The sequence below is a fragment of the Dendrobates tinctorius genome, unplaced genomic scaffold (genome assembly GCF_039654945.1).
Source record: "Dendrobates tinctorius isolate UK_male_01 unplaced genomic scaffold, ASM3965494v1 ptg000396l, whole genome shotgun sequence".
Lineage (NCBI taxonomy): Eukaryota > Metazoa > Chordata > Amphibia > Anura > Dendrobatidae > Dendrobates > Dendrobates tinctorius.
The window spans coordinates 2236337-2262237 of NW_027362062.1; the positions used below are offsets into that span (position 1 = coordinate 2236337).

The following is a 25901-nucleotide window of genomic DNA, read 5'->3' on the forward strand; positions in this document are numbered from 1 at the left end:
AGCGCTGGGTTCTGTGACGCCATTAAATTCATTGAGAATGCCCATGTTTTTAGCTGTTTATTATTTTATTTTTTATTTATTTTTTCTTCTAGGTCGGGTTTGACATGAGCAGAAGCGCAGCGGAGAGGTGTTACCAGAAAGCTGGTGTGATGCCGACCGATGTGGATGTGATCGAGCTTCATGACTGCTTCTCAGCTAACGAGCTCATTACATACGAGGCGCTCGGCCTCTGCCCCATAGGTAATCCAATGTCGCTAAGGATTACTTGTTTTTTTTTGGCTAATGACTGAATATAAAGGGGTTGCTCACTTATGAGGGCCATTTACTTAAATGAAAATTTTCAAGTGGGGTACCATTTAAAAAAAAAATAAATAAAAAAACAAATTCCAGCATATTCATTCTTGATGTGGTCATAAACCAGCTGAAAGGAGCTTGGAGAAATATAAGAGTTAGGCCGGGATCACACATGCGAGAAACACGGCCGAGTCTCGCATGTTAATACCCGGCACTGCCGCCGACACTCGGGAGCGGCACGTGCAGCCGCATAGCAATACATTCAGCTCCAGAGTGCTGGCGGCACTCTCGTATTAACATGCGAGACTCAGCCGTGTTTCTCGCATGTGTGATCCCTTCCTTACAAACTTTATCTTTAAGACTGATGGAACGAGCTCACTGATGGACTCTCATTTAACTCCTTCTGCAGCCCGCAATAGACAGTGCAATACGGTGGCTATAGAAGGCAATTCAATTACTAAAATGATTTTTAGCCCCAAATACACACATTTAACAAGTAAGAAAACTGTCCCTAGAGGTGGGCAATTCCTTTATCAACATGTTGGGGATCTGTTTGGTCCGTTTCTGTTATGACACCTATAGTCGGACCAAGTGCAAAAAAAAAAAGTGCCCTTCTGCCACCTTTTTGAACCTGACTTGAGTGAGTGTCACCACTGACCTGTTTTCTTATTCTTGGATTTCCTCTTGCAGGTAAAGCAGGAGAATTGATTGACAGAGGAGATAATACGTACGGAGGACGCTGGGTCATCAATCCGAGTGGAGGTCTGATCTCCAAGGGGCATCCGCTGGGAGCAACAGGTCAGCATTGCATAAAATTGTTGTAATCAGTGAGTCTCATGTGCAGATTTTAAATAATCCCAACATCTTTTTAAAGCTGGTTTATTTGATTTTTTTTTTCTTTAGTCGTTTCTGCAGGTTATCCCTTGATAATCGTGGCTTCTTAGGCGTTCATAGACTCTGCAAATAAATAGCTAAACTGTTGCCTATTGTCAGTGGCCTCTTGGTTTTACAGAAATCTTATAGCCATTTACAATAGGCCATTAATATCTGATTATGCATACCGCTACATTAGGAAATACAGCACTTAGTAGAATAAAAATCCACAATTTCTCACAATATAGAAGTGTGAATCAGCAATAGAGAAATAATAAAACATAACTTTTAATAATATATATAAAAGCTACCAAAGGATAAAGTGAAATTAAAAAACACACTAAATCAATTGCCACAGACTATAACACGGAGTGTCTGTATATTTTCCACACCAGATCACTCAGAGTATATACATGTTACTTTATTCTATGTCCAAAAGTAGAGAAACCTGGACAGACAAATATTACTAGATAAAAGACAATGTGAATAACAACCACAGTCTAATCATGAATGGTTACCTTATCAGAGGCATATACAGCCTCTATCCCATTTAGGTTTTAACAAGGAAATAACCCATTCATATCTAAGAAGGAGACATCAAAAAACAATAATCCATAAACACTCTGAGTAAAGGAAAGATCTCACCTATGCGTCTGGAAGATGCCCAAAATCAGATGTCCATCAGAGTCAGGTCAGGTCAGGAAACAAGGCATTACCCTAGTCAAACCCTGTAGGAGCTAGCAGACCTGACACCTATGACTCCCGCCCTAACAAGGGCAGTCCACATCTGACCCTCATAGAATTAGCCCTATAATGTCCCTATGCATCCCAACGCGTTTTGTCATTTGCTGACTACCTCTTGAAGCTCATCAAGAGAATGCCAAGAGTGTGCAAAGCAGTAATCAAAGCAAAAGGTGGCTACTTTGAAGAACCTAGAATATAAGACATATTTTCAGTTGTTTCACACTTTTTTGTTAATTATATAATTCCACATCTGTTAATTCATAGTTTTGATGCCTTCAGAGTGAATCTACAATTTTCATAGTCATGAAAATAAAGAAAACTCTTTGAATGAGAAGGTGTGTCCAAACTTTTGGTCTGTACTGTTTAATGCAGGGGTCCCCAACCGCCGGTCCGCGGCCCAGCACCGGGCCGTTGCAGTGCCCTTGCCGGTCCGCGGACACAAGGGGAGTCGGGGGGCGGTGCAGCAGCTGATACTCGCCCTGCATCCCGCGGCGGCTTCATCAAGCGGCGGCTTCATCCAGCGGTGAGCGGTCACGTGCTACCGCTCATTTAAGGTCATGAATATGGACGCCACTCATCTCTCATAGGCGTGGCGTCCATATTCATGGACCTTAATGAGCGGTAGCACGTGACCGCTCCGCACAGGAAGAAGCTGAAGCGCCGCGAGATGCAGGGACGTGCAGCGACGGGAAGGAAGTTCAGCGACGTGAGGGTAAGTATGAGGGGGAGGATGGGGGAGCCGAGCGGAGCCATAAATATAAGGGAGAGAGAGTGGGAGCGGAGCCATATATACTAGGGAGGGAGAGTGGGAGCGGAGCCATATACACAGGGGAGGGAGAATGGGAGCGGAGCCATATATACAAGGGAGGGAGAGTGGGAGCGGAGCCATATATACAGGGGAGGGAGAGTGGGAGCGGAGCCATATATACAGGGGAGGGAGAGTGGGAGCGGAGCCATATATACAGGGAGGGAGAGTGGGAGCGGAGCCATATATACAAGGGAGAGAGAGTGGGAGCGGAGCCATATACACAGGGGAGGGAGAATGGGAGCGGAGCCATATATACAAGGGAGGGAGAGTGGGAGCGGAGCCATATATACAAGGGAGAGAGAGTGGGAGCGGAGCCATATACACAGGGGAGGGAGAATGGGAGCGGAGCCATATATACAAGGGAGGGAGAGTGGGAGCGGAGCCATATATACAGGGGAGGGAGAGTGGGAGCGGAGCCATATATACAGGGGAGGAAGAGTGGGAGCGGAGCCATATATACAGGGAGGGAGAGTGGGAGCGGAGCCATATATACAGGGGAGGGAGAGTGGGAGCGGAGCCATATATACAGGGAGGGAGAGTGGGAGCGGAGCCATATATACAGGGAGGGAGAGTGGGAGCGGAGCCATATATACAAGGGAGAGAGAGTGGGAGCGGAGCCATATATACAAGGGAGGGAGAGTGGGAGCGGAGCCATATATACAAGGGAGGGAGAGTGGGAGCGGAGCCATATATACAAGGGAGGGAGAGTGGGAGCGGAGCCATATACACAGGGGAGGGAGAATGGGAGCGGAGCCATATATACAAGGGAGGGAGAGTGGGAGCGGAGCCATATACACAGGGGAGGGAGAATGGGAGCGGAGCCATATACACAGGGGAGGGAGAATGGGAGCGGAGCCATATATACAAGGGAGGGAGAGTGGGAGCGGAGCCATATATATAAGGGAGAGAGAGTGGGAGAGGAGCCATATATATAAGGGAGAGAGAGTGGGAGCGGAGCCATATATACAAGGGAGGGAGAGTGGAAGCAGAGCCATATATACAAGGGAGGGAGAGTGGAGCCATGTATACAGGATGGGAGAGTGGAAGCAGAGCCAGGTATACAAGGGTGGGAGCAGAGCCATGCATACACCATGATTAAAAAATAATCAAGAAGTATCATTTCTCCTTGCGGAGAATGACATGCTAAGGCTGGTTTCACATTTGCGTTAAAACAACATTGCGCCCTGCGTCGTTAAGCCCCGCCCTGAGCCGGCTCCCTGCGCGCCCCATACGGGATCACCGCCTACTTTCGCATTTGCACGCATGCGATCGGCGCACCCTATCTTTAGCATAGGGTGCGCAGATCATGCGCTGCCAGTGTGAAAGTAGCGTGCTGCGCACTTTTGACGGTGCGCCGCGCGCGCCGAAATGCAGCATGTTGCACCCTATGCTAAAGATAGGGTGCGCCGATCGCATGCGTGCAAATGCGAAAGTAGGCGGTGATCCCGGATGGGGCGGGCAGGGAGCCGGCTCAGGGCGGGGCTTAACGACGCAGCGTTGTTTTAACGCAAATGTGAAACCAGCCTAAGCATGTCGAGGTGAGGAGACTTAAAGCCGCAATGCTCCTCTGGGAAATATGCTAATTATGCAAATTGTCTCTTTAGAGAGGAAGAGGACTAGAACTCTAGCGCCACCTATTGGAGGTAGCAATCCTAAAAGTCAATGTTGACCTTTTAACAAGCCTAGTTACATGACTTAGGATAAAAGCCAAGCCAGAATCTCCATTTGCAGACACTGTGTTTCGGGGTACTGCCCCTCATCAGTGCAAAGTGGGAGAAGATCTGGTTTGGCTGTGAGAGAGGCGTCTGACCGATATCCAAGAAGTATCATTTCTCCTTGCGGAGAATGACATCCTAAAAGTCAACATTGTCAACATGGGTCAACATTGACTTTTAGGATTGCTACCTCCAATAGGTGGCACTAGAGTTCTAGTCCTCTTCCTCTCTGAAGAGACAATTTGCATAATTAAAAAATAATCAGCATGTACAGTACTCCAGTACAATTTTTTCTAAGTGCTCAATGCTCCATTTCCTTGTAGGTTCCAATCATTATTAGCAGTGACAGTCATCAGTAGAAGTATCCATCTTTCAGCGTTAGGGGCCCACTACGCCTCCAACTCTTGTAAAATGAGTAAAAAACAAACATTGCTAGAGAGCTTCTTTGAAAAGGGAGAAAGACCTAATGATGAGACAGATGAAGACTCCATGACTGCAAAAAAAAAGAAAGCTGCATTTAAAAGAAAATACAATGAGTCCTACTTAAATTATGGGTTCATCGCAACAGGCGATTCAAATGCCCCAACCCCACTCTGTGTGATATGTGGCGACTGGCTATCCAATGAGGCCATGAAGCCTTCAAAACTGGCTCGCCACTTACAGACTAAGCACCCTGCATCAAAAGACAAGCCTTTGGAGTTTTTTGAAAGAAAAAAGCATGAACATGAAGGACAGAAGAAATTATTGAAGGCCACCACATCAACAAATGTGTCTGCACCGAGAGCATCATTTTTGGTGGCTAACCGCATTGCTAAGGCTAAGAAGCCCTTCACTATTGGTGAAGAGTTGATCCTGCCTGCTGCTAAGGACATTTGCCACGAACTTTTTGGAGAGGCTGCAGTTAAAAATGTGGCACAGGTTCCTCTTTCAGCGACTACTGTCACTAGACGAATTAATGAAATAGCAGAAGATGTCGAGGGACAGTTGTTAGAGAGGATTAATACGTCACCATGGTATGCAATCCAGGTTGATGAGTCTACTGATGTTGACAACAAAGCAATGATGCTTGTTTATGTGCGATATATTTTCCAGGAGGATGTGCATGAGGATATATGTGCATTATTGTTGGCAGCCAACACCACAGGTGCAGAACTATTCAAGTCTTTGGATGATTACATATCAGGAAAATTAAACTGGTCATTTTGTGTAGGTATATGCACGGACGGAGCAGCTGCCATGACTGGATGGTTTTCTGGTTTAACTACTCGGGTCAAACAGGTTGCATCTGAATGTGAGTCTACGCACTGTGTCATCCATAGAGAAATGCTGGCAAGCCGAAAAATGTCACCTGAACTTAACACCGTTTTGCAAGATGTGATTAAAGTTATTAATCACATCAAAGCATGCGCCCTTAACTCACGTCTGTTTGAGCAGCTCTGTGAGAAGATGGATGCGGAGCACAAGCGTCTTCTCTTACACACTGAAGTCAGATGGCTTTCTAAAGGTAGAGCACTGGCCAGAGTTTTTGAATTACGAGAACCGCTTCATAGATTTCTTTTAGAAAAAGAATCACCACTTGCAGCACATTTCAGTACTAGGGAATGGGTCACAAAACTTGCTTACTTATGTGACATATTCAACTTGTTGAACGGACTTAATCTGTCACTTCAGGGGAGAATGACAACTGCCTTCAAGTTGGCAGATAAAGTTGCTGCATTTAAAGCCAAACTAGAAGTGTGGGGATGGCGAGTGAGAACAGGAATATTTGATATGTTTCAAATATTAGCAGGGATTTTGGAAGAGAGCGAGCCTGAACCTTCATTCTCCCAGCTGGTGCATGATCATCTATCTCAGCTTTCAGTACAGTTTGAGCATTACTTTCCAACCACAAAAGACCCACGAACTAGGAAGGAATGGATTCGCAACCCATTTGTGAACAAGCCAGGTGAATCGACCTTGTCCGTGCTTGAAGAAGACCAACTGCTTGAGATTGCAAATGATGGTAGCCTTAAAAGTATGTTTGAGATGTCAAATCTCCCAACGTTCTGGATTAAAGTCAAGGCAGAATATCCTGAGATCGCCACAAAAGCACTGAAAACTCTGCTTCCATTTCCAACATCCTATCTGTGTGAAACTGGATTTTCTGCAATGACAGCAGCAAAAACGAGATTACGGAGTAGACTGGACATAAGGAACACACTTCGGGTGTCGCTGTCTCCCATCACCCCTAGATGGGACCGTCTTGTTGGAGGAAAACAAGCCCAGTGCTCCCACTGATACATGGAAACAAGCCCAGTGCTCCCACTTCAAAACCTATGGTGAGTTGAGTCTCATTCACATTATAAATGTTATATTATGATAAGTATGCACTGACTACTAAACCTGTCCATAGCCCCGCCCCCTTATGACCAAAGCCCCGCCCCTGACACGCCTCCATTCTCGCCCTGCCGGGCCATGGAAGAATGGTCTTGCTTGAAGCCGGTCCCTGGTGCAAAAAAGGTTGGGGACCCCTGGTTTAATGTATATACCAGGAAAACACTGGATTGTTTTCTCTAAACCATCGTGTGTGTCCTTGTGTGAGTCCAGGTCGAATCTGCCTTGAATAGATGTTGTGTGTATATATGTCCTAACACTGTTTTTTCCTTCAGGTTTTAGATGTGAAATTGTTGCAAGGTATGGATTACCTACAACTTTTATAGTCACAATTGAGGTTGCAAAACTTAAATGATCCGCTGGTGTCTCTAGACTGAGAGAGAATGCCGAGGTGGACCTACATCTCCACAGTTCTTTCGAGCTATAGTCACATATCCATGTAAAACTGACTGCCTCTCTGTCATGTGTCATCTGTTTCGCCTCCATTTCTGCATCTTTTTTTTTTTCCTCATCTTTTTTTAAAAGCTGAAATAGTCTGTTCGCTTTTTTTTATTAATTAATTCATTCACACGGATCATTTAAAATCAAAATGAGGACTTTTTTCTAAGGATATAAAAAAAGAAAGACAGGAATAGCCTGACAACTGCCAGAGATCTACCGAACCCGATGATAGATGAGAAGTCTTTAGTATATCTGGCCCTTTATAAAGAGAGGCCGTCTCTTCACATTTGACTTTCATTTGTGTCCTTGGTAAGGCCGGTTTGACGTATCCGACATTCACGGTCCATATATGGTCCGAACTGACAAGGGTCTCTTGACCTGAACAACGACTGTTTGGGGGCATATAAGTGACTATTAAGTCCGGGTCGAGACCTATGGTCGATCCAACCACCATGATCTGTACTCGGATCGAGAAAGTAGGCAAGCTGCACACATCCAAAGTTTATTAATACAGACCATACCTTCCCATTACTCTCAAAGTCAGTAGTGCGTCTGTATACCAGAACAGGTGCAGATCTTTCCATAAGGGAGTCTCCAGAAGGTTTTGCTGTGTTTTTTTTTTTAATATGGTTAAGATTTTTATTTTTTTTATTTATGACTAGTGTATACACCAATAAAGGCATAAAACACAATGTACGGTATCTGTTATAAAACAGATGCAATATAGATGATACTTGGGGATATGGGTATTTTGCACAGCTATAAACTTGAAATGGAGGAGTCTCAAAAAACAAAAGAAAGTTAGTGCAGGCAGCGATGGTTTTGGCTCTTGGTCCACGTGAAAAAAACATAATACGAACTACCCTGTTCAATAGCATTGGTCCCCACAGCACATGGCCATGTAATGCCTGTCTGGATGAGCCCCGTCCATGTGAATGCAGCCTCCGGCCAGCTCCACGCCGCCCGTGCAACACGGACAATACTTGAGAATGCACCCTAGTGTAAGATCAGCTGGCACGGATGTCATGCAGGAAAAAAGTAATTTTTGTACTTTTTGCATGCTGGAAGCAGCTTTATAGTGCAGTTTTTGACCACATTAGCCAAATGAAGCCTCTCCGGTAATGACTTCGGTAAACAGCAAAAAACGAAACGTCAAAGGGAGGGGGAGTGTGACAGCAAGAATTGACGTGTTGCATAAATATAAAAAAAAAATAATTGAAAACCATCATTGCAATTAATTCTGTGACATGGTCTGTGTGGTAGGGAAAGGTTTATGAGTTGCTGTGCTGGGCAGTGAGGGGTTAAGTGGGTGAGTTGTGGTTCTGCATCTCAGCAGGTAGAGGGCGCACTAGAGCTGGAAGCTCCTCTCTACCTCTTGTGTATCTGCAGGCCTGGCTCAGTGTGCAGAGCTCTGCTGGCAGCTCAGACATCAGGCTGGGAAGAGACAGGTACCAGGAGCCAAGCTCGCCCTGCAACACAACTTTGGACTCGGGGGAGCCGCTGTGGTTACTTTGTACAAGATGGGATTTCCAGATGCAGCTGCGCGGTAAGAGATCTGCACTACAGACGTGTGTGTAGTAATGTAACTATTGTGTAATATTGTAAATATAACTCTTATATGTTATATTTACATATTATTATTATTATTATTTATTTATATCGCACCATTGGTTCCATGGTGCTGTACATGAGAAGGGGTTACATACAAATTACAGATATCACTTACAGTAAACTAACAATCACATACTGATACAGAGGGGAGAGGACCCTGCCCTTTCGGGCTTACATGCTATAGGATGGTGGGGAAGGAGACAGTAGGTTGAGGGTTGCAGTAGCTCCAGTAGTGGTGAGGAGGTAGCAGGGTCATTGCAGGCTGTAGGCTTTCCTGAAGAGGTGGGTTTTCAGGTTCCGTCTGAAGGATCCGATTGTGGTTGATAGTCGGACATGTTGGGGCAAAGAATTCCAGAGAATAGGGGATATTCGGGAGAAGTCTTGGAGGCGGTTGGGTGAGGAGCGAATAAGTGTGGAGGAGAGAAGGAGGTCTTGTGAGGACCGGAGATTGCATGAGGGAAGGTATTGGGAGATTAGTTCAGAGACATATGGGGGAGACAGGTTATAGATGGCCTTGTTGGTCAGTATTAGTAATTTGAACTGGATACATATCTGTATATAATATATATATATATATATATATATATATATATATATATATATATATGTATGTGTTATATTCTGTTTTCTTGTGTAACCTCAGCTGTATAGTGAATACATACGTTATTGCAATGCGTCTTCTGTGCAGATCACGCCCTATACACAGCAGGCGCCTCCACGCCGACGGCAAGGGCGTCCCCTGGGGACGCAATATGGACCCTCTATACCACAGAGGGGGACCCGAGCCTACCCAAACTAGGGAAGGGCAGTGACCGGGATACTGTGGCAGCTGAGCATGTGGACAAGGAAAAGACACGTAGGACTTGATAACACCGCACAACTTCAGGTATAAAGAACGTAAAGTTTAGTAAAGTAAAGTCACACAGTACATAGACGAAACAGGGCTATGCCAGGCTCCCAATTCCACACCTCCCAGAAGGGTACCACCCAGTGGACCCCAAGGCACCAACAGATCATCGAGGCACACATAGGCGGGACATCGGCCGGACATAAGGGTACATAAGGACATCAGGACACAGGCCGGACATCAGAGTCACCGGTAGACATCAGACAGGAGTCGTTCGGTTCCGGACATCTGACACGACCTACAGGCACCAATGCAGTCATCAAGCTCCAGGCAGCGGTCATCAGGTTCCAGACTGCGGTCGTCAGGCTCTGGGCATCGGACCTAGGAAGGAACTCAAGCGTGATGGTGTTAGAACCACAGGATTGCTTGGGTTGCATGGAGCTAGCACGGCATGGTAGTCAGAGCACAGGTGCTCAGCAGGAACACCGGTTACAAAAGGCTCAGAGTCACAGGTTGCAAGGCTCCAAACACAGAGGGATTTCAGAAACATAACAGCAGACACAGTTGAGACAGGGTCAGGTACAGGATCAAAGATTCAGGCCTGGATATACCGCCTCCAGGGCAGGGCGCAGGAACACACAGTTCAGATAGGATCAGATACAAGACAGGTACAGGATCAAGGATTCAGGCCTGGATATACCGGCTCCAGGGCAGGGCGCAGGAACACACAGTTCAGACATGGTCAGGTACAGGATCAAGGATTCAGGCCTGGATATACCGCCTCCAGGGCAGGGCTCCGATTACAAGATAAAGCAGTAATCAAGGCAGGGAAGACAGGAGAGGTCCAGGGACACAGACACAAAACACGTGGCAAAGTTCAGGAGCTTTGTGAGTAGCTCTGGCCACACCCAGCAGGGAAGGGAAAGTTTATATATGAGCTGCCCCTCAGCAATTGGCTGGGGACAGCATTTCAAGTACACACACTAACCCTGATAAAAGCAGGGGAAGTGTGGCTGCGCACGCCCTAAACACACACAGAACCCATTGCAGCACAGTCAGTGCAGGAACTGAGGCTTAGAGCACCTGGCATCGTCTGCAAGTCTAGACTCACGTGGAAAGTCATGCACCAGCTGCAAATGACCTCGCAACCCGCGGACAGCTTCCACAGCGGCAACCAGGGACCGCACATGCGGATGGTCAAGCAGCAGAGCAAAGACCTAGCAACACATGCACGGCTAAGCAGCAGAGCAGGGAACAGAGCAGGCTCCATACAGGCAACAGTCAACAGCATCCCGACTCAATTATGGGGAAAGGAGCAAAGGGTTAAAGGAAAGACATGCATTGTAACGTCGACAACTGAGTATAGACAGAACAGCGTGACAACGTGAAGTTCTATCTACAGCTCCCATACATAAAGTAATAGTCGGCCGTCCTACAGTTTATCCTCTCTGCATTTTCCATAACCCGCGTGCTATTGCTCACTGTTATCACATGTTTCAGCCACCTGGAAGACGCAAAGAAATGGAGCAAAGCATCCATATATTTAGCAAAAGTCAATTCAAGACTTATTTTATTAGTACAAAAATCATCATTAAAAAAGTCATCACGAAATATTACAAACGACAAAGTCATTGAACACAGGTCAGAATGCACCAACATTAAGAATAAAAAACGTGCTGCACAATGAGCACCGCAACCAGGATGGTAAGGCCGACATGTTACCCTAAGCCTCCCACAAATATGTCAGAATAATTACTTTATAGTGTAGTGTGCAGTGACCATAGCATCAGTAACCCAAATGAATGGGATCAATATAGTGGGGTCCTATCCCTAATCCACCTTCTAAACCCCCACCAATGTAGCCAATACTAGACCAAATAGTATCCTAACAAGGTGTTATCCATATCTGGCCCGGAGAGGGAAGGAAGAGGGGAAACAATGATTAATAAGGGGTTTCAGCCATTACCCGTGCTGGTGTCCATGTGCAAGCGCCTACCCCCGCCTGCAGTATTCTTTATTGAGCTTGCAATAAGTGACTATACGCGCATGGTCTAGGCCATTTTCTCATTACAAAGTGTCATGACGGTGGCATTTCCACCAACCTTTTATTTTTTTGAGATCGGCAGGTCTTGAAAAATGGCAATCTGGCCTAATATTTTATTTTATTTTAACCACTAAAGTTTAAAAGAACTAGAAAAATAAACACTGGGCTGGGGGAAATGTGTAATATATTGCTTTTTTTCATTTTATCCCACTTGGATTTTCTACCTTCTTGTATTTCTGCACATTAAATGGTTAAGTCATTCCAAGCTATAACTCGTCCCCCCCCCCAAAAAAAAAACCTCCTTTGTATGGCAATGTTAAAAAAAAAAAAGCTAAAAAGTTATAGTTCCTAGAAGAAAGGGAGAGTGAAAAAAACAAAAGGCCACAATGGGAAGGCGTTAAGAGCGCAGTCGGTCGCTGACTTCAGCTGTCAGTGCCGGCAGTCGGGGACTACTGGGTAACCATGAACTTTAGCATCCAAAGCTCCTTGTTCAGCCTGCGAATCTCAGGGCACAGAAATGGGACTTTTTTCATGACTGTAACATTTTTTTTCAAATAACATTATTTTCCTATTAAAGGGTTTTCTGCTTTAACATCTTATCTGCCCGTAGACCTGAAATGATAATGAAATTCATGTTACTCGCCCTCTTCAGGTCCAGCAATACCTCGTCGATGCCGCCACCAGTCTGTTTACTGGCTGCTGACGTAACCTCACCACTATAGTGCATGTGACCGCTGCAGCTAATCACTGGGTTCAGCAGTCTTGTGCCAGCTACGTCACCATCACTGCTAAGACCAGTGATTGTCTGCAGAGGTCATGTGCACTGTAGTCACCGCAGCAGCATGTCAACAAAGACCAGCTGCAGGTACGGAGAGGCATCACTGGACCTGTGGAGGGTGAGTAAACCAGATTTGATTTTAGCCTCCCTTCCCAATGTCCGTGCACACTCAATTTGGCTCAGCATGTATATGTTCTGAATGGGAAGAGCTAAGTATGATAACCTGAGAAGAAAAGGAATGTGAGTTGAAGTGCAGCATGTCCGTTTCTTTTCCTGTAAAATTTGCTCCACCTATAAACTGCGCCAATTCACAGTAAAAACGTCCATAGTTTTGCCGCTGGGTACGGAGGGATATAAGCTGTGTACTATTGTGATATAGTCCTGCCTATAAATAATAGAATGGTAGCTTTGGAAGGGACCTCCAGGGTCATTGTGTGCAACCCCCTGCTCAGTGCAGAATTCACTAAACCATCTCAGGCAGATGTCCGTCCAGCCTCTGTTTGAAGACTTCCATTGAAGGAGAACTCGCTACCTCTCGTGGCAGCCTGGTCCACTCATTGATCACCCTCACTGTCAAAACGTTATTTCTAATATCTAATCTGTGTCTCCTCCCATTCAGTTTCATCCCATTGCTTCTAGTATTTCCTTGTGCAAATGACAATAAAGATGATCCTTCTGCAATGTGACAGCCCTTGAGATATTTGTAGACAGCTATTAAGTCTCCTCTCAGTCTTCTTGTTTGCAAGCTAAACATTCCCAAATCCTGCAACCTTTCCTCATAAGACAGGGTTTGCAGACCGGTCACCACTCTGGTCGCTTTTCTCTGAACTTGCTCCAGTTTGTTGATGTCTTTTTTTTTTTTTTAAATGTGGTGCCCAAAACTGTACACAATATTCCAGATGAGGTCTGACCAATGTGGGGTAGAGGGAAATAATGACTTCACGTGATCTAGACTGTATGCTTCTATTCATATATCCCAGAATTGCATTTGCCTTTTTTGCTGCTGCATCACACTGTTGGCTCATGTTCAGTTTGATCTATTAGTATACCCAAGTCTTTTTCACATGTGCTGTCACTTAGCCCTATTCCTCCCATTCTGTATATGCTTTTTTCATTTTTATTGCCTAGATGTAGTACTTTGCATTTTTCCCTGTTAAAAACCATTCTGTTAGTTGCTGCTCACTGCTCCAGTTTATTTATAGCTTTTTGAATCCTCTCTCTTTTCTCTAGTATTACTTATCCCTCCTAGCTTTGTGTCATCAGCAAATTTAATCAGTGTATCCTTCATTCCTTCTTCTAAATCATTGATAAAGATGTTGACCAATACAGGGCCCAGGACAGAGCCCTGTGGTACCCCACTTGAGATATTCTTCCAATTGGATGTGCAGCCATTTACGACCACTCTTTGGGTCCGATCACTAAGCCAGTTATGAATCCACCTAACAGTTGCCTTGTCCATTCCATACTTAGTCATTTTTTCAATAAGGATTGTATGAGATACTTTGTGAAATGCTTTACTGAACTCAAGATATACTAGATCTACAGCATTTCTCTGATCCACCCAGTCAGTGATTCTGTCTTATAAGGAAATTAAGTTAGTCTGACATGACTTATTAGTTACAAACCCATGCTGGCTCTGTTTAATCTCTTCATTCATATCCAGGTACTTACATACATGTTTAGTCATTTTTTCAAAGATCTTTCCTGGTATAGAAGTCAGATTCACCGGCCTGTAGTTCCCTGGGTCCACCTTCTTCCCCTTTTTGAAGATAGGAACAACATTTGCTCTTCTCCAATCTTCTAAGACTTCTCCTGTTCTCCAAGAATTTTCAAAGATTATGGAGAGTGGTTCAAAAATTTCTTCTGCTATCTCCTTCAGTACTCTGGAGTGTAATTCATCTGGACCTGGAGACTTGATTTAATTTATGTTAGCTAATTATTCCCTCACTATCTCTCTGTTTATAGATAGCCTGGATCCTTCTATTCCGTTTATAGGACAGAGAAGATCAGTTGATGTTAAATTTCCTTTCTGTGAGAAAACAGATGGAAAATAGGAATTTAAAAGATCGGCCTTCTAAACATCCTTTCTTACCATTTCATCATTTTTATCCTGTAAAAATCCTATAGCACCTTTTGACTTTTATTTTACTTTTGACATATCCCCTAAATCTTTTTATTGCTTTTGACGTCTCTTGCAAAACTGTCTGTCTCTTCAGTTCTTCCCGTATTCAACTGAATCCAACCAGTGCCGAGGACGGATTTAAAGCCCAGTATGTATTCAAAGAAATTGAGAAGAAATTGGCAGAGGTCAGTACCTTACTATTGTGGTTTTTGTTAGTTTGTCATTTTTTAAATGATTATGTAAAAAAAAAAAAGTTTCCTAACTTTTTAGATGGTTTCCTAATGTGCTCGGACACGGTGTTATCTTAGCATGCTCGGGTGCTAATAGAGCGTCTTCGATGTGCTCAAATAATGTGCTTGAGTCCCCACAGCTTCATGTCTTGCGGCTGTTCAATAGCCACAACACACATGCAGGGATTGCCTAACGGCCGCAAGACATGCAGCCGCGGGGACTCGAACATATTATTCAAGCACGCTGAAGACACTCGGTTAGCACCCGAGCATGCTAAGATAACACCTTATCCCAACACGTTCGCTCATCACTAGTCCCTGCTTAGGTCAACGTAAAGTCTTAATGCATGGCTGCCCCTCTTCCCTATCCAGCCACAGCTGTAATTTGTAAAATACTTACCGGCCTCCACCTTCTGCTGTTCCCGGCACCGCTCCGGTCCTGCTTCGCCATTTTAAAATTGCAGCTCCTGACTGTCTGCTACTAACTGTCACAAATTCTCAATGTAAGTCTATAAGAACCTCGTTGAGTCGAGACCTCTGGAACGATCCATCGGGTCGCTACTAGCAGGAAATGACCGGAGCAGCACCGAGGACAGAAGAAGACGGCAGCTGATAACTATATTGCTAAAAAAAATGGTGCTTTAAAGGAGACTTGTCAACGCCAAAAATATGTAAATTTTATTTTTGATTCATTTTTTTTCTTATATACATGGTGTAAATATCGCTGTTCTTCTGAATTCAGCGTTGCTTTTCATTTTCTCCCGTACCCCTCCTTTCCTGAGATATGGCATTTACCCAAGTAATAAAATAATCTAGATATTACTGGCAAGTGACAGGTCCTCTTGAAAGGGGCTGTTCACTACTAGGACAACCCCTTCTTAAATTAAAATGTTCTCCCCCAATAAAATAATAGAGACCGCGGCTGGAGCAGAGCCGGTACAGGAGGTGAGTATAGGCTTTATTATTTTATTGGTACCAAACATTTAGTTTAAGAAGGGGTTGTCCTAGTAGTGGACAACCCCTTTAAGGAAACTGGGGCAAGTGAAAAGCACTGTTCCTCAACAGCGCCACCACAGGTGAAACAAAAGTAGTGCACAGAGGCTAGACCACACATCTCTTCACGCTCTTATGTCACATTTCTTGGTCAGAGGTGAATAGAAGGGGCAAATTTCACAACTGAAGCTGCGGGGAAAAAAACATTCCTGCCGATCGGACCAAAGATAACAGGGCCCAGCGACCTGGAATAACTCATGAATTCTCCTTTATGGAGGCATGCTAGTGTATGGCAGGGGAAATGTAAAACGAAGTAGATCTGCAAGAATAAAGGAGAAAAAAAACAAATATTTCTAATTTTTCCCTTTTTCTTTTATTGCAGTTGAATTACTCCGTAATTTATGACACTTGTTACTCTTCATCTTGCAGGAAGGGGAGCAGTTTGTTAAGAACATTGGAGGTGTCTTTGCCTTTAAGGTGAAGGATGAACCTAATGGAAAAGAAGCAACTTGGGTGGTTGATGTGAAGAATGGCAAAGGCTCTGTGTCCTACAACTCAGGTAAGGACCCGCACAGTATGGATCTAGAACATATAAACATGTAACAAAAAAAAGTCCCATTCCATCAGCTGCTGCATTACAGAAATATTCGCCCCGCGTCGCATAACTGTACACAAGATACCTATGGGTTACTTCACACTAAGCGAGATCGCTGATGCGTCACCGATTTTGTGACGCAACAGCGATCTCACCAGTGATCTCGCTGTGTGTGACTCGTATGAGCGGCCGGGTATCGCTGATCGTACAGGAACGTCCTGGGCCATTTTTTGATCGTTGTTCTCCCGCTGGCCAGCACACATCGCTGCGTGTGGCAGCAGGAGACCAACAATCAGCGAGCTCCCAGCGCTGTAAGCAGACGCTGGGAGCTGGTATCCAGGGTAAATAGCAGGTAACTAACCACGCGCATTGCTTAGTTACCCGCTGTGTACCCTGGATACCAGCGTGCTCGCGCTGGGAGCTGGTATCCAAGGTAAACAGCGGGTAACTAAGCACCGCACACGCTTAGTTACCTGCTGTTTACCCTGGATACCAGCTCCCAGAACGAGCACGCTGGTATCCAGGGTAAACAGCGGGTAACTAAGCGTCACGCACGCTTAGTTACCCGCCTGTATACCAGCGTCCTTGCTGGTCCTGATCGCTGTTGAGTCTGCCTGTTTGACAGCTCACCAGCGATCCTGACCAGGTCGTATCGTTGTCGGGATCGCTGGTGCGTCGTTTAGTGTAACGGGACCTTATCTGCCTATAGTATAAAACCATAGGGTCGGTGCATGTGCAGAACTTTGTGTGCATGGGCCCCCGAGTGACTGAAAAAGTCTCTGCAAAGTTACCTGTAAATATCAGATTCATAAAATCAACATTTTTAAAAATGACACTTTTTTTTTCAGATCTGAGTATTTTAAATTTTTATTTAATTTGTTTTTGTTTGGATGATTTGTGTTGCAGATAAGAAAGCCGACTCTACGATCACAATGGCCGACTCTGATCTGCTAGATCTGATGACCGGCAAGATCAATCCACAGTCAGTAAGTACGGTAGAATGACTGCAAATTTAGAAATCTGAGCCCCTTTTTTAAAACGGAGTAATCTGCTCTCTTGTATTGCGGGTCGGTGCAGAATTTTATGTTTCCTGCCACAGAATGCAGGCTACCGTTTATTACCGCGCGCTCTACGTGTGGCGCTGTACACCTCGTATCTGTTCATATATTGACTAGTCGGACAAGAATTAAAGGGGGTAATTCATCATGAGAGGAATTTCTGAAATCCATTTTACTTCTGACCATGTTGGATAAGTGTAGCGCCATGTTTGAAATATTTGGCTCCTCTTTGATCTAGGAAGAACTGTTACATACACTTTTTTTTATGCCACATCCTACGGGAATAATTTTGTGACATTTTGTATCAAACATTTTTAAAACTTTTTCATAAATGTATTTATTTTACTCACATGTATCAGCACTGTCCCCATTGGGGCTCATGTTCTAAATTCCCTACCAGTATGTACTTGGGATATGGGAGGAAACCCACGCAAATACGGGGAGAACATACAAACTTTTTATAGATATTGTCCTTGGTTGGATTTGAACCCAAGACCCCAGCGCTGCATAGCAAGTGTTAACCACTGAGCCACCATACAATTAATATGGGTAAATCTATGAATATACTGGGTTCCTGCCTCTTCTGTCAAGCTTAAAAAAAATAAAATAATAATGGCTTTTACAATTATTTAAAAATGACAACTTATATAAATGTATTCTGGGATTTCACCCTTCGCTTAGCTGTTAATGGGGGGAGACACTTTGCAGAAGAAAGAGCGAACTAAGGCTGCATTTACACTACACTGCCCGATTATCGGGAAACGATCGCTACTAGAAACTCATCCTGACAATAGAGTAAACAAGCTGTCAATCGTCTGACAAGAGTAAAAACGCTTGTCGGGTGAAATGATTTTTCTGATTGCTTATTCTTGGCAGCACATTGCTTTGCTTACTGGTCATTCCGTGCGCATCGGAAATGGGGTTGGCCTGTGTAAAAAGGCTATCAAATGACTGCCAGCAAATATCTAGATGATTGGTGCTTTTAAGCCGCAGGTGGTGTAACATAAGTCCACCCTTACAGTGGACCCCGGCCGGGTATGACTGGTCTGTAGGTGGCACAGATGGGGCTTGGAGAGAAGAGCCGGGGAATGATGCACCATTAGAAGTTGTGAAAAATCCAGCTTGTCGTGAGATAGCAACATTTTGCAAAGGATTTTTAGGCTTGAGGTGCAGAAGCGTGGCAACACAATATGGATATGATGCAGCCATCTCAGGTGCCATTTTTCAGCAGGTGGTTTTTTTTTTGTTTTTTTTTAAACTCCACTCTTGGTGACACATCTTGCAATTTGCATTGACCTCTACTAATTTGGTTTGTGTCTCTCAGGCTTTTATCCAGGGCAAGTTGAAAATCACTGGAAATATGGACCTGGCCATGAAGTTGCAGAGTCTGCAGGTGCAGCCAGTGAAGGCCAAGCTGTGAAGAGATCGTGCATCCGAACAACGACGGATCTTAACCGTGCAGCAGATGCCAACCCTCCAATGCCCAGATACCATCTGCTGACTCTTAAAGGACCATCCATAACTGCTGTTTTTTTCCTACCCAAGAATAAAAGAATAATATTCCCTTAATTCCTATGCAGGCATTGTACGGCGTGTATATATTTGTATGAATGTGACCACGGTGAATTGCTGGGACATGTCGGGGACTTTGCTTCTAATGACGTGATCTGATGTCTTCTCAACACTAGTGGATTGAAATAACTTCTGGCGCAGATTTATTTTGCAGCCGTAATTGAACTAATCCCTGTGATCTTAGGACCTCAGCCGAGTCTCTGCCGCCCGGTATCTATAGAAAATTCTCTAACTTGTTAATATTCATAATAAAACCTTTAATAAAAAAAGACCACTAATTCCACAATTTTTGGCTTTTGCTTTCTGCTTAAATAAATTTGATGTTCAAAGGCGTCCATTTACAGTACGGGTTGCCTCTTGAGCCTTTCATCTATGACATCATTGAGCTGACTTCTTCAGGACAGCCTTATTTTCAAAGACAACTTGGAAAAGACCCTAACAAAACCAAGGCGTGGCCTAGATTGATGGCACTTATATAGCTAATGTGAATACATTAGAAAAAAGGAATCGTATCACAAAGTGCTTATAGTGCAATAATAATGATATTGCACACAGAATGCGTGTGTCGCCATCTTAATTGTCTGTGGCCGAATTGGATCTCTGGCAGAGGTTTTACGTGCACGGAGAAGAGAACACACAAGACAGAATGTATCATGTCAAAATGATTCTCCTCCATCTTTAATCCAAGGTGTACAGTTTTTATAACAGAAATCGCGCTCTCATTGTGTTACATCATGGGTGCATTTCCAAATTACTGTTTACCCCAAATAGTAAATTAGTATTGATCTCGTGGGATCTCATATGTTCCCATATCGCTACATAATCATTATGTACATAATTATAGTCTTCTAGCCCGGTCCACCCAGTATTACATGAAGCCTAGGTGGGTTATACAATACAGAAATAAGTCTTAGAAAATCAGAAGTATCTTAAAGCTACATGATCCCAATATTCAGCAAAGCGTCCATATAGTGGTACAGTTTTTGATTCTTGTATATATTCATATGCCATATATTTTCTCCTTAACAGTCCCTTCTTTGGAAATATGCAAAATCAAAATCCTAATCTCGTCGAACCTATCGATCTGTCCTCCCGGCCTACCTATCTCAACAATGCTGGAACCTAACTAACTAATCTTCACCGTATATACGAGACGACCCATCTCTAGTAGATGGACCCCCTCCTAACGGACTTTGCACAGGAGGAAGTCAGATCCTGGACTATCCCTCGTTGGTTTGCTTCAGGCAGGCATATTCTGGAGGTGGATATGGCATTCTTCTCATGGGTTCATAGGAGTATCTTTCATATAGGGGATCTTCAAAGTCGGCATGGATAGTCATTACTGTGGTTTCCATGGTCATCGTCATCATTTTCTTAAGGCATGGAGCTATGCAGCATAGAATTAAGGAAAATATGATCAAAGGACATAAAATAACTATTGTAAACTTCATGGGTCAATAATTGCCTTTATGACATCCCCAGTGTATTTTATAAACCGTTGTTGATTATTGTATAAATAGTTTATCCGCTTTGCATTCTTATTTACGGGGATGGTGGGTTTAAACACAACTATTGTCTCGTTCTCGACTTTGAATTTGTCAGGTGCTCCCTGTGTGCCCCCACTGGTATCTATGCTTCTTAGCCAAAATTTACCTTTTGTGTCACCATTTTCCCTCCCAAGTTTAGTACTTGAGCCTAGTACATATAACCCTTGCTCATTCTCTGAAGAGTTGTCAATAGTAAGGTACAGAACTATGCATCCCTCCTTGGGGCAGTGAGCGGCAGTGACGGGGAGTATTGAATCTGGAAGGCCACTCTGACCCTTAAAATGGGCTTTGGACAGGGTCATGCGACTTAATAGGCTTATTCCCCATTTGTCCCTTCGCTGTAGGGCCTGGGCTGGTTGATGTCTCCAGTTACTTTCACCAGTGTGCCACCCCACAAGTGACTAATCCTCTCAGTTTGAACCTTCCCCTATTTCAGCAGTAGTGACACAGATGAATTGTGTATTTAACCCGATATGAAACTGTGCCATGGGGCCTGGACATTCTACTATGAGGCAGTAGTCAAATTGATATGTTACTCTTGGGGTGGAGACATTATACCAGAATGTCAGTATACCCTTCTCATGAGTGACTACCCCTTGGTGACTGACTACCCCTTGAGCTAGGAAAAGGATAAGTGCCAGACGGATGAAGAGTGGCAGCCGCTACTGGACTCTGGATCCGGCATCTCCTTGCAGTGGGAAGCGAGGACCCATGGACTGCTGTGATAGTTGACAGGACTTGGAACGGGCTGTCATCTCTAGGTTCAAGGGTACGTATGTTGAACCTCTTGGTGATGAGGGCTCAGTCATTGGGCAGGATCTGGTGGGATCCTAGGTCCTGTGGATCTGGGATGGTTAAAAAAACTCGAAAATCTATTTTAGTCACGTTTTTAAACTTAGTCTGCATATAAACAATTATAATGAACAAAATATAATCCTAAACTGTGAATATTTACAAGTAGGATCTTATAGGGCTGAGTTTTGTTGGACCTGCTATTATGTGTGTGTATTTGTGCATGTGTGTGACCCAAGGGAAAGACTAAACTCTTATGCTATGACTCCCCTTTTTCCTGTATAGCATCAAGTATGTAGAGTTTTGGTCGAGGCCTTAAATTTTCCTTGTTCATCCTTAGGCGTATTTCATCCTGTGTAACTTCATTTTAGGTCCATTTCTTCTTTTCTTCCTTGGATACTTGTTTCTCGAGTGTCAGAACATCTTTTTCCAGGGTTATCCCTTTTCCTCTGTTTCCGTGTCAACCGGTATTACTGCTGCTTCTTTTGCTGTTACTTCAGCTAGTCTGTTGCCCACTGCTTCCCTTGAAGTGTCTCCATTGTGTGAGCTTTTACCACCGCAACTCTTCCTAGCATCAACAAGCACTCCATTAATTCTTGTTTGGCTATGTGGTGTCTGACCGGCGTTCTGTTCGCCGTGATGAAGTCTCTTTCCCTCCAGATTGATCTTGATAGCTTCATGTTGAGTGGACCTCTCGTATGCTTGTCAAGACCCGCAGTCCTGCCTTTTGGATATAGGCAGTGGTTATGCTGGCAGCATGTATCTTCTGTAGCTACTGCTATACCAGTGTGCAAACTGCCTTCTTTGGTCTGCATACCTTGGTCTATCCAGAAAGAGGGTCAGGTCAGGATCTTCCAGGTGTTCTCTTGCCTCATGACAGCAAGACAATCGCGTTCAGCCATTTCAGAGTCGACTACCTCTTCCACTAATGTGTCAGAGATGTGGTTTTCATCCTCCATCTTCCTCCCCCCTTTGGCAGAGGTAGAAGAGTAGCTGGATTATGGACAACACATCTGGAGATGGTGACGTTGTCCGGGAGCAGAGTAGGGCATTGCAGACAGGTGCTTTGGGCCAGGATCTTCAATTGGTGACCCATAAAAAATATCAGAAGCTTTGTCCAGCACAGGTGGGTTGCAAACACGGTTCTCATGCAGGTTGGGACTCCACGAGTCACTGGGTCAAGTCTTGGAGAGTACAAGCCAGGAGGGCATTGTCTTCCTCCGTGAAGCTGTGTTAGGACTCCATTTACATGGTCAGGCTTCTTCATGACAAACAGACAAAACAGTTCGGTATAGCCTGGCAGTCCTAGAGCTGTGAAAATGTGATTGCAATTTAGCATATAAAACCCATTGATGCCTTCTTTGGTTAACCTTAAAATAGTTATAAAAAAAATTGCATATATAGGAAAGCAGTATTGGCTTGGCTGTCTTCAGTCAGGGGAAGAGGTCATCCATATATATATATTGTAAAAAAATAACAATGGAATGTGTCTTCTTCCTGGGCTCCAGGCCTATGGTCATGGCTCAGGTGAACATAGAGAGGCTATACTGTGCCCCTTGAGGCATCATAGTCCAAATATATTGCTGGCACCATATGTAAAAACAAACAGGTACTGGCTTGCAGCATGTAATAATAAACTGAAGAAAGTATTGGCCAGGTCAATCACCGTAAACCATAGAAAAATAAATAGAATTGATAAGAAAAAACATAGTGTGTGTGTTTGGCACCATAGATGTGTTCAGTACTATAACTTCATTGACAGCAAACAAGTCATGTCATTACTTGATAAAAATAATTACAAATTATGAAATGGAGGGTGAATATTGCACATCGGTGGAAGAAACTATCCACAGGTTCTCCTTTTCCCAGCATGACATCCTGGAGAATGGGGGGTCTGGCAAGCTGCTTACTAGGGTATCTGTCCCCTGGTATTTCCAGGAGTCCTTGCGTGGAGTAGATTGTGCACAAAAGTATGAGCTTTGAGGCTTAAAAGATGATGATGATAATAATTATGTCCCCCCACCATATAATGATAAATACTGTAGATTATCAGTCTGAGCTATTTATTTCCTGTCTCCTCCTGTTCTGTTTAATTATATACCTCCATGTCATAGTCATCTTTTTCTTCATTATTCTTTTCATAAACTACATTAATAAAACTCTAATAGATGCTGGACAGGATGTAGCATAAGGTGTGCCGTCTATATAAATACTTGGAAAGAGGGTAAGACTACTTGAATTGGTCATCTGACAGAACAAGTCTCACGATATTCTGCATTCTGCGTTTGACAGCTGGCACACGTCCAGTCATCGGGAATGTATATAAGAAGTATAAATGAATGTAATGCAGATATTGCAACTGACATCTTCGTGTGTAAATATTTGTTTTGCATAAAATTCAGCAATCTTGTTATATTCCTTTCCTCATGCCTTTTTTCCTAACTTCCTCTGCCATCTTATAAAATGCTTCAGGGTCCTCATAATACCTGAGGCTGGGACGCTGCTCTCTACTCATTAACACATTCTTCCATGCCTTCTTATCTAATGCTCCTCCCCTCGTGATCGGAGGGTTTCTTAACGTACATTTTCTTTCTCACTCCACTATGGGTCATATCTGTCTTATAGATATTAACTGACTGCTCCCACCCATTCTATCATCTGAATTCTGAGTATATCTGAAAAACATATGTATGTGTGCGTCTTGAAACAAATTCTCACGGGGTTATGAACAGTTGGATATGTGACTGTAAAAGCTGTATGTACTCCTTATGTCTGAGTAAAGGGGACTTCAATGAACATAGTGATGTCTAGCTATCTTGAACACAGTAATATAGGGAATTAACCAACAACTAACACAAGAGTATTTCACAAATCTTGTGTATCCAGAAACTGCGTAGTCTAAAAATACCTGATAAATTGTTAAAATTTCTGTTTCCTCAAAACTTTTGCTTTAAAACATTTCAAAGAAAACCATCTCATAGAGAAATGTAGTGACATTAGTAAAACAATAACTAAAAAGTAACAATAGACCTCAGATCTCACAGAGATATCTTTACAAATCGAAGCAATTACCATTCAAGTAATTCTCTTTCTACCTGAACAAATTTTAATAACTAACCTTATAATTATAGTATGCAGAACAAAACTAGTTTAACCAATTCTCTAATTTCACAACATATATATGTATACACACATAGAATGCATTCAAAAATTTTAACCACATGCTAGTACGCCTCCTGCCGGCAAATCATACACACTACAAAAGACAATGAATTTAAAACTGGTACTGACATCAAATACTGCGAATCCTTGACACCAAAACAATTCACAATTTACCTATCCATATTCCAGCCTGATATGTAGAGGTGAAAAATCTACACCTGGGCAAACCATACTTTTCAGGGAGAGAGCAATCACTGTCACATCAATACGGTAATTGTAATTAGTATAATTACCCTTCCACCCGTATAACTTATGAACCTATGCTGCAGCTAAAAACCATCACCTTGGCCAGGTGATGTCCGGTGGGAACCCCGCAAGAAGTCACCAACCACTTAGAAGTTGGAAAATCACTTAAGAGTAATCAAGCCCCTACTCCCACTTGCCCACTGGGAGAGACACAGTTCAGACTTCTGCGATCATCGGTCAAGCCGAGAGCAGGACCGGAACCAGAGTGACAGTGAATTTGCTCAGTACGTCTCCCTATCTATATTTTTTCCTTTTCAGGCTGGCTGAGGTAACAATCACGTATGCAAACAACCAAAACAGCAAAGCAGAGAGGCAAAGCAGATAAGGCAGACAATTAAGGAAATCGTGACCAGGGTGGGTTTTTGGTGCTAGGACTTGTCAGATTGGTCACTATGTCCGAACCTGACAGCCGACTGACCGTCATCTCAGCACGGAAACACTGGAGGGTTATAGGTAAGATGAATAATTTTCTTACCTAGTAGGAGGTGCACATCTCCACCCTCGAGTGATCCGGTCCAAGATTGGAGGTCTTCTTTGCGGCTGGTCAGGTTCGAACTTTCGTCCTAGCCCCTCGTTCGGACGCCAAATGATATTGCACACAGAATGTGTGTGTCGCCTTCTTAATTGTCTGTGGCCGAATTGGATCTCTGGCAGAGGTTTTACGTGCACGGAGAAGAGAACACACAAGACAGAATGTATCATGTCAAAATAATTCTCCATCTTTAATCCAAGGTGTACAGTTTTTATAACAGAAATCGCACTGTCTCATTGTGTTACATCATGGGTGCATTTCCAAATTACTGTTTACCCCAAATAGTAAATTAGTATTGATCTCGTGGGATCTCATATGTTCCCATATCGCTACATAATCATTATGTACATAATTATCGTCTTCTAGCCCGGTCCACCCTAGTCCACCCAGTATTACATGAAGCCTAGGTGGGTTATACAATACAGAAATAAGTCTTAGAAAATCAGAAGTATCTTAAAGCTACA

General features: G+C 43.7%; 1 protein-coding gene across 11 annotated transcripts in view; it reads left to right on the forward strand.

Moving 5' to 3' along the window:
* LOC141076323 (sterol carrier protein 2-like) overlaps positions 1–25901 on the forward strand; it is a 61371-nt gene that overhangs the window by 30964 nt on the left and 4506 nt on the right. For 9 of the 11 annotated variants that reach the window (XM_073563748.1, XM_073563751.1, XM_073563744.1 and 6 more), the window contains 7 exons: positions 93–240; positions 985–1092; positions 8638–8794; positions 14745–14835; positions 16303–16432; positions 17375–17454; positions 18851–19384. In XM_073563748.1, coding sequence (XP_073419849.1) covers positions 93–240; positions 985–1092; positions 8638–8794; positions 14745–14835; positions 16303–16432; positions 17375–17454; positions 18851–18946 — 810 coding nt within the window. In that variant the 3' untranslated portion in view covers positions 18947–19384. Of the gene's footprint in view, positions 1–92; positions 241–984; positions 1093–8637; positions 8795–9547; positions 9746–14744; positions 14836–16302; positions 16433–17374; positions 17455–18850; positions 19385–25901 lie in introns of those variants that run through there. The other 2 variants (XR_012227455.1, XM_073563746.1) reach the window with 2 other exon arrangements.